General features: G+C 36.5%; 1 protein-coding gene across 1 annotated transcript in view; it reads left to right on the top strand.

Annotated features, from left to right (window-relative positions):
- The window catches only part of LOC107676704 (centrosomal protein of 170 kDa protein B-like), a 20,246-nt gene that overhangs the window by 1,270 nt on the left and 9,162 nt on the right, over positions 1–9,814 (top strand). Inside the window, exons 2-9 of the mRNA XM_016471349.1 lie at positions 928–1,062; positions 4,934–5,023; positions 5,552–5,630; positions 5,779–5,837; positions 5,941–6,055; positions 7,164–7,280; positions 7,379–7,876; positions 9,477–9,799. Coding sequence (XP_016326835.1) covers positions 958–1,062; positions 4,934–5,023; positions 5,552–5,630; positions 5,779–5,837; positions 5,941–6,055; positions 7,164–7,280; positions 7,379–7,876; positions 9,477–9,799 — 1,386 coding nt within the window. The 5' untranslated portion in view covers positions 928–957. The remainder of the gene's footprint in view (positions 1–927; positions 1,063–4,933; positions 5,024–5,551; positions 5,631–5,778; positions 5,838–5,940; positions 6,056–7,163; positions 7,281–7,378; positions 7,877–9,476; positions 9,800–9,814) is intronic.

Raw genomic sequence — 9,814 nt, 5'->3', positions numbered from 1 at the left:
ATGCAGTGTCAATCTAAATTACGAGCTTTCCCCCCTCTCTCATTATTATAAAACAGGTAGGCTACTTTTTCAAGAAAAATCCTCTTAAAAATATTATTCCGACGTAACATGTCTAGACAGCTGTCTTATCTAATAATGTGTTTAACACTGTCAGCAAATATGCAACAGTTAGGCATCCATTTTTTGGAGAACATCTGCACAAACCGAACTTCTCTGTCTTGGGGTACATGAAGTCCTGCACAATTGTGAGGATTAAATAATGACTATGCTCACAGTTTCAATTAGGGTGAATTCTTAACGCCTTACCTGAATTAATTACATGCAGTAGATTTACCAGATCACTCAGTGCTGTCTAAAATCTATCTTTAATTTCCCACAATTCTTTTGTCATTCACTGGTATAATGGAACATGGAGATATGATGGTTAATTCCCAGCTTATTACAGATGAGGATGGATTTGATTTCAATACTTTCATGAAATTAACCTGTAATAGCTAAGGTTTTCAGGTAGAATAGACTCAGATTTTTTGTTGAGTATGGATCAAAAAGATCATTAAGGGTGTAAATACGTGGTTTTGGCTAATAATTGCCCTGCATTGAATTTAACCTTGGTGTTATAATGAACTGTGGTACATTTTGATTGGGTCCAATTTTATTTAGTTCACTTCTGAAAAACTAAATAATGTGAAATATGTCCTTATGGACATTAACACAATAAGCTAAATGAAATTTCTGCACTGTCCTATCCTTTAACCTATTAGTGTTTGATTCATACTAATATAATATGACATCATAAGCTCATGTAATTTGACATGATTTAGGAGTTTACTTGACTGTGTTCTCCCTATGATATTAAAGTATTAAATAAAATTTCTCCTCATCAAACATACAGTCTTTCATGTCTTGTTTTTCTGTTTTATGTCACAGGATGCAAAGGGGTTTCTCTGAGAAACAAAGATGAGCGTGACATCGTGGTTCCTGGTCAGCAGCTCTGGTACTCGTCACCGTCTGCCACGGGAAATGATCTTTGTTGGCCGGGAGGACTGCGAGTTAATGCTGCAGGTAGGATTTTCATTTGCCCTTCCACTGAAATGTAAAAAAAGCATGTCTTAACCACATTTGTGAATGCACCAAGAACTGTTGTCTAGCAAGTATAAGTACAAATAATTATGCAAAATAAGATGCTGAATATTGAATATAAACATCATCTTCTGTAAGAAACAGAGAAAATGGTCTACAAAGCTTGCACTACAGCTGTAGTACTTTGTGTTGTGTCATGTTGAAGTACTGTTGGTCAGGGCTGGATTAACATAAGTGCTAGGCGGGACAGAAGCCCCAGGACCCATAGATGGAGGGAGCCTGTGATTGGCTGTTGAGGAAAGGAAAAGTAGACCTTGATTGATTGGTTTTTCCCAGTTGTGCTTTAACCTGTTTATATACATAGTGTTGTGGGTATCTTTTAATTGCCACAGCTTTACTGGAGCACATGGGAAACAAACACCAAAAGTCAATGAAATGGCGCTACCTGATTAACCCGCACATTGAGTGAGAACAGCTGGACCGGACTGGTGTCACCCCCACAACGCTGACGAGCTTGCCGCTTTCGCCACTGCATTAAAGTGATAACCAATGCTTAAACCATTTGAATTCGACACACGACACTTATAACATTATATGTGAACAATAACAAATACAAGCATTTCAGTCCACACAGCACCACTATTTACCATGCAGTTACTAACAAATATGGAATTATGGTATTTATTATTAATGTCACTATTAGTATAGGATACATATATTAAATATTGGGTAATATAAAGGCAATAAGTCACTTTTATAGAGGTTGTTTTAGTTTCATGTGCTTAAAATATTTTTCAGTACAAATACCATAGTTTTCTTCTTCATTTGTTGTTGTTATAGAAACCATAAAACCATAGTAATGAGGAGCATAGTTTTTGCCTGATTCATGATCTTACTAATGCTACAGTTAATTCTGGATTCAAGAATTACAATAGCTTTTCATTAGGGCAACTACAAATGAGAATGTAATAGTTCTAATAAACTTTAATTGAAGTAAAATATTAATAATTTAATCATAATAATTTATGCATTTAGCAGACGCTTTTATCCAAAGCGACTTACAGTGCATTCAGGCTATACATTTTTTACCAGTATGTAAATATTAATTCGGTAATTAAGAGCTTGTAATATTAAGGAATATTCATATTGTTAAATGCATTTGCAGTATAATCAAAAATACCTATTATTTGTTTCCGTCCTTTATTTAATAATAAATCATTTATTTATTCCAATTGCCCTAAGCCAGCAAAATGTTTATGGGGGAACGTGTGAGCCAGATGGGCTGTATTTTAGCCCAAGTCTGGCCCTGATGATTGTCCTCTTCTAGGGACAGAAAGAACACCTTCTAATAATGAAACTATTTAAAGTAAACTCATTAAGGCATTCGTATGTGCAAAAGTTGTTGCTGTTTCTGGAAACCTGTTTGCTTTGACTTTATATCTGGTTTTGACTTTTAATGAGTTGTATCCAGGAATATATGCATATATTCATTGTATCTCTGTGTTTGATATTTGATTATTTAAAAAATACTAATTGTTGCTTCTTTTGGGAACCAGGAATCATTTTGCAAGTCAATGTCTATTACAGTATGCAGCATAAATAGAGGGGTGCAAATACAGTTAAATTCAGCAATAAGCTTTAAGAAAATTTACTTTCATTACACTACTGTAAAGAGATCTTACAGTAGATGAAATGCACTAGAAAAGATTCAAACAGTTCAAAACAGTTATTATGAATTTGAGGGTGTACAACATGTGCTACAGTATTTACTGTACATAGAATAGTGAAAGTTCTCTCATCTAAAGTACTGCTACTGTGTACTATGATTATATTGTATGTGTAAACAGTGTAAAATCCCTGTAGATGAGCCTGTAGGCCATCTTCCCTCATGCTCATTCCATGCTGAAGAAAATAGCCAACTATAGTGCTTTGTATTTCATCAGGAACAAATGTTCTTTCACACCAACCCTTTCTCCTCTTCCTCTTTGTCTCCCACTAGTAGGATTCATTTTCCAAAGCACATAATCACCTGTGACCCTATTTATATTATTCTGAGATTCTGGCTGGTGTGTCATCAGTTTTGCTGCTTAATGTTCACACATGGATAAATGTGTGCTATTTGTGTTCATATTGTGATTCTTGAGGTAATTATATTGTGTGTCTGTGTTTTCTAAATTGAGAAAATTGGTAAACCTGTGCAAAATGACGACATTTTTGTGTGGATTTTTGCAGAAAACTGAGCAAATTGGAACATGTGTGAAAACGGGAAATGTGTTAAATGTTTTGAGAAACGTGTCTTTGTTTCGGAAACTGAATGAATGGTTTGGAAAATTGGCAGACTAGAATCAGTTCTAGTGTGTTAGCAATCGACTGCTAACTGTAAGTAGCTTACTTGCTGCATGTAAAGTAAAGCATTGCAGATCATAGTCGGGGTTGTTCTAATTTGTTGTCAGTTCCGGTCAGCCAGTCTTCCTTATAGGGCACCCTTCCAAAGGGAGGAATAGTTTGATTGGACCTGTGCTACAGCCCTTCAGAGGTAGCTGCAGAGTTTACGTAGTTCACAACCCACAACACACAATGGTTGTCACCATACAGACCCTTGAACTGCACCATCCACAGTGTAGCCAGTATAATGGATGTCATTCAACATGACCACTCCCATTAATTAGTCTGCATATTAATGCACTATTTACTTAAGATTTAGTTGAGCTTTGCCCCTAAGAATCCGTTCATACTATGTGGTACCAAGTGAACAAGTTGAGGATTCTGTTAATCAGGCAATGCAAGGAACTATGTAAACAGTGCAGGTGTACTTAGCTTACAGCTTGGACAGTGCCATACCACATTGTGTCAGTTCAGACATTTAGGAAAATGTGCAAGGAATCAACTGACACTTTCATATTCAACTTAAAAGACATATGACTACTGGTACGTCTCAGTCAGCTCCCTTGTTCAGTAGTCAGGGCACTGATCAGGGAGTCGGCCATTTTAAAGGCTGTCTCAATCGCGAAATCCTTCCAGTGCACTGGAACGTTCGCTCCCTGAAAAATCCCGCAATGCAACGCAAAAACTAGGGAGCATCGGCGCTCACTATGCTCCCTTACCGGAAATAACGTCACATTTATGAAGCGTGAAACATAAACCACACGAGCCAACTCAAATAATATAATTATAATAATATAATAATTATAATATAATGCGATAGAAGATTTGAAAAGACAAACCGTTTTTTAGTATATTTCAACATAAACACACATCGCTAGACAGGAATTGAACACATCTAATTAACATTTATAATTAATATTCGGCTGAAATGTTGTAAGAACATATAACAGATTGATGTGTTTAAAGAGAATAAAAAATAATATAAAAATTTAATTGGTCCTGCATGTTGTTTATTAATTCCAGTGATGACGTTCTACTATGTTGTCCGTTGACATTGTACGTAATCATGTCACTCACTGGAATTCGAGTGATCATTGTCTCAAAGTCAACGTGCAGTGAATTAGGGAACTTAGCAGTGCCCGAATTCGTGTACACGATCTACTGATTCATGAGCTCGGGAACTAGCTCGCACCCTACAACTCACCATATTAATTTGGTGCCTCCTGTGAGGCCTGCTGCATACTGGTGCCCATTGTGAGGAGACTGTGTTACTTTAGTGGTACCCCGTGAGGCCAGATTATTACACACAGTGCTTGCAAGCCACACACAGGTAAGATTCACGAAGCAGAAGTGTGGGATTTGTTTAATGATTGTAAATATCCAACCAATGCTAACATTACCATTTCCAATGGAGTTAGGGTTAAGAATAAGCAAGATGTCGGATGTGAACATGTTTTTCTTCCTTTAGTCTCGTAGTGTGGATAAACAGCATGCTGTTATCAACTATAACCCTGCCACAGATGAACACCTTGTCAAGGATCTTGGAAGTTTAAATGGGGTAAGCAACATAGCAAATGTGACTGAAGCTCAGAATATAGGCATGAAAACATGACTGCATTTACAGACTACTGTTATGTTATCTGGGAAAGACTGGATGATCTCTCCCCTTGGTTTAGAAAATAACTGGACAAAGGTAACGGACATATGCCTTTGGCATACTGTTGCAGATGCACTCACAACAGTACAGATATGATCAATCAACCCTTGAACCAGACCAATCCCAATTACAAATGTTTTATGGTTAGGATAGGAAACTATCTTAAAGGGATAGTTCACTCAAAAATTCTGTCATCACTCATATCACCTCATATTTTTCTGGAACTGTATGTATTTCTTTCTTCTGCGGAACACAGAAGCATACATTCTGTACTCTGAATGTTGTTAACTCTTGACAGATTTCCTGTGATGTTCCTCATTTCTAAGGAACATTTTCTCATTTTCTGCTTTGGAAAAAGCATAATAACTCTGGCCTTCCTGAATCTCAAGCACATATACATCTTCATTTGTTTTTCTTCTCCAATTTCAGACATTTGTGAATGACTTGAGAATTCCAGACCAAACATACATAACCCTCAAGCTGTCGGACATTGTTCGTTTTGGATATGATATCCTTTTTCCTGGTTAGCTGTTATAGGTTTTTTGGCATGAAACCTTGAGGTCTTGCTTAAGATGTTCTTGTTTGTAGAGTTGTATACATTAAGGTTTGTATACATTTAAGTTATAATGTATATGTTCACTTAACGTTAAGAGCACATTCACATGTGTATATTCTTGAGAAGAGTCAACATAAAGTCCCTGAAGAGGCCCTCAAGGTATGGTTTCATCTGTTTGTGTGTATATGTGTCTATTTTATGTTTTATGTAATATATATTAATATATCTATTCTTTTTGGTTAACTGCCCCCTGCTATGTCAGCATGAGAAGTACACCAGTCAGCTGCAAATGGGCATAAAATCTACAGAAAGCAAGCAACAGAACTTGCAGGAAGAAAGGTCCAAATTAGAGCGCTCTGAACGCAAGAGTGTCACAGGTGAGAGTGATAAAGAATGACCAAAGTCAGGAGAAAAAAAGAGTGAGAGAGAGATAAAACAAAAATGTTTGTAACATGGGGTATAGCGGGTACTCCATGTTTGTGTGTCAGTAACATTCTGTCTGTTATCACAGCCTTTGTTAATCTCTGTTTATCTGTAACGCTGCAGTACAGTGGCCTGGTTTATTTGTAAACCCCTCCCAGTTGAGCTTTTGGTCAAGTGACAGATCCTAAAGATAATCCTTACGCCTTAGTCCAGCTGCTGGCACTGCACTGACATGTCCATCAATGAGCAGTCTGTTACCATGCACCACATAGCTCATGGACCTCTCAACCTGGAAAGTCAAATGCTGAAAAGCTCATTAAATCCATGTACATACAGTGGTGTCTGAAAGTCTGAAATCACTAGTGAATATGTTCCTACAAGTCATTTGTTATTACAAATTATATTATCAGTTACAATTATAAATTATAGTTTGGGAGAAAACTAAAAATGGAAAAAAAGACATGAGGAAGTAATAATAATAGATGAACAAATAGTATTAGTTATTATAATTATAATTATAACAATTTAGTAATACTAAATTAATTAGTACTTATTTAGTAATACATTTAAAGTGATGTATTTAATTCCTAGAAAAGCTTTCACTTGGTTGTTTCTGTTGTAGTTATGCTAACGTGTATAATGTGCCACTTGACAAAAAAATTCGAATTATTGTCAATAATATAATACAAAATGTATCAATAAAAACTTATTTCAGGTAGAAATATATTTCCAAAAAACATACTTTTTACACACTGAGAGAATTGTGGAGTGTCATTCTCTTATGGATCATATGGTCATATGGATAACACTTCTAATACAAATTTTCTAAAGTGGAAATATAATACTAATTCATCCAGTATACTGAATATTTGGAATCATGAGGATAGTCTATATATTTTGCTTTACAGTAAACAGATATAAGATCTGCTCCAAAATTCTGATCACTTCAAGAATTGCTTGTTGAATAAACTGTGCTTTGGATGGTAACCAACTCTTCATCTCTCTTTATTCCTTATACACCCTCTCTTTCTGAGTTTTACCTGTGTAATTGTTCCTCTTCAGAGTCATCTGTATCTCGGCCAACACCATTGTATGGCCAGCCATCATGGTGGGGTGAGGAGGACTCTGGGAATAAGGAAGCACACAATGAAGTAAGAAGGTCGGGTGAGAGTCATTCAGGTAAGCACTTGTCCTCCCTTACAGCCACTTTTTGTGTGTTATCGATATGGATATTTGTCTTGCCATATTTACAGTTTGGTATTGGTGTCTCTTGACAGACATCACAAAGGAGGCCCAGACAGCTGAGGATGAGTTTAACATCACTGTTCAGGAGATCCGTGACGGCCAGGCCAAGTCAACCTACCCGTACCACAGAGAGCCCAGTTATTTTGAAATTCCAACAAAGGAGTTCAATATGCAACCCAAGTCTCCAACAACAGATTTAATCGATATCCCAACCAAAGACACCAATATTTCTCTAATTTGTACACCTCCAGTTGTCCAGAGTCATGCTTCTTTTACTATCGAGTTTGATGACTGCATGCCAGGCAAAATTAAAATCAAGGATCATGTGACCAAGTTCTCCTCTCGTCAGCGTAGCAAGCAGCATCCCAGTAATTCTCTGGTAGCCACGCCCACAGAGGTTCTATCAGCTGAGAGCAAGGTGGCAGACTGGCTTGTGCAGAGTGATGTCAGTATGATGTGCAGGCGGCCACCCTGTGAGGATGTGTACAGCACTAAGAGTGACTTGGCGATGCATATTCGGACTCTCAAAGGTAAGAGACACCTTGCACTACCATAAAAATGCACTTTCTGTGAGACTCAAATTGATGCATAATGTTCTAATAATATATATGTATAAAACAACTCCACAAACAGCATCACCAGCTTCATGCATTACTAACCAGATAGACTTTATTTCTGGAGTATCTAAAACAAGTTCTTTATTGAGAATTTTTAGATTTTTTAGGTTTAGATTTTTTTTTCAACTTACCGTTTTGGTGAATAGTGTTTGCTTTAGTTGCTTCTTGACCCTTGACTTATTAAATGCAAGTTTATCTTTGGCTGTTACAGTTGTGTTTAAAAAGCACATATGTGATGGCAAGAAACTTATGATAAAATTGTTTCCTGTGTCTGAGTGACTGTGTTTTATCTTATCTATCTGTAGTGCTTTTATGATTTCTGTATTAATGCAGTGCTGTGATATGAGGCAATGTGAGAAAGCTTTATAAACCACTTTTTAAAATATGGTTCGTTAAGAGGTTTAAGTTCTGGCACTCATAGACATGAAGAATCAGCATGTGAATCTCAGCAATGGTGACAAAATATTCTGATCATTTTTACGTGATTTTTGAACGTCACAAAACAAGGCAGTAAAAAGTCAACAAAAAACAACAAAAATAAAAGCAAATACTAAATGCAGCTGTATAATTTATTCATGTTGCAATGCATGCTGGGAGCCATGGATGAGTTATGATTGGTGAACCCAGAATGCAATGCAACATGAATCTGTCTGATGATCGTCACCATTGTTGAGATTCATATGCTGATTCTTGATGTCTGTGTGTCTAAACAGTACAGATGTTCTAAACGGGTGTGCAAAGTGTTTTTTTAACTTCATATTTGTTTAAGGTGCAGTTGTGATCAACACCATAAACTAAATTACACATCACCATGGATGACATCAGTGAATCAGGCTATACATGACAACTACATCAGTATCAAAAAAATGACCAATATAGCTTGATCACATTTTCTCTTGGTTTCTCTTGACATAACTAACATGCTTCGTAAACACAGTTACATCAATCAGAGAAAAACTAATGTACACAAGTCAAGGGTCAAGAGCCCAACTAAAGCCAACGCTTATCTCCACAACGGTGACTTCAAATTGTATTCTTTTCAATAAACATTAACATCTAAACCTCTGTTAATTCTTAATAAGAAATTTTTAGATGCATGACAAAAAAAGTCAAACTTTGTAATGTGTGAAGCTGGTGATGCTGTTTGTGGAGTTGTTTAATTATCTTCTATGGAAATCTTGAGAGATTTAATGTGTTTTATTTCAGTTGATTCCATCTAAGGCTGTGGCTGAAGTCAGTTGTTGTTCTTGTGTTTCTCTTTTCTTCAGTGATTCTGCTTGTTAACAGCAGTGCTGTATATAGCGGCAATGTTCAGAAAATAATGAACATGCTACTAAATTGTATTCCCGATGTTGTGTCCTGATTTTAGCAGAATTCCTTATTATAGATGAATTTTTATCACATTATTTTCTTTAGAATTATTTGCTTTAAATTAATGCCTTAGAATGACAGCCATAATATAAACTATAAAATATATATGCTATAATACAAAATATATCTTTAAACTTAATAGGACACCATCATGAAGATGGAACCCAGAGTGATTCAGAAGACCCTGTAATGAAAGGACAACGCAGCAAATCACATCATTCCATGCAATCACAATCATCAGTACAGTCACACCAGTCAGCTCAATCCAGGAAATCTGAACCACCCGAATCAGTTCTGTCCCAAGAGTCTGTCTCAATGCAAAAGTTTCATCATCCTCAGTCAGTCTCTCCACACAAACACCATCAAGGAGAACTTGATGAAAGCGAGGTTCATCCTGTTCAAGAAGTCTCTTCTCCTCCCCAGACTGAGGTTAAGCCCATTCACCCTGAACCTCACACCCAGCAGGCCTTAATTATTGAG

This window comes from Sinocyclocheilus anshuiensis, unplaced genomic scaffold (assembly GCF_001515605.1).
Source record: "Sinocyclocheilus anshuiensis isolate Anshui unplaced genomic scaffold, SAMN03320099.WGS_v1.1 scaffold468, whole genome shotgun sequence".
NCBI lineage: Eukaryota > Metazoa > Chordata > Actinopteri > Cypriniformes > Cyprinidae > Sinocyclocheilus > Sinocyclocheilus anshuiensis.
This window is presented reverse-complemented; position numbering and strand designations above follow the sequence as displayed.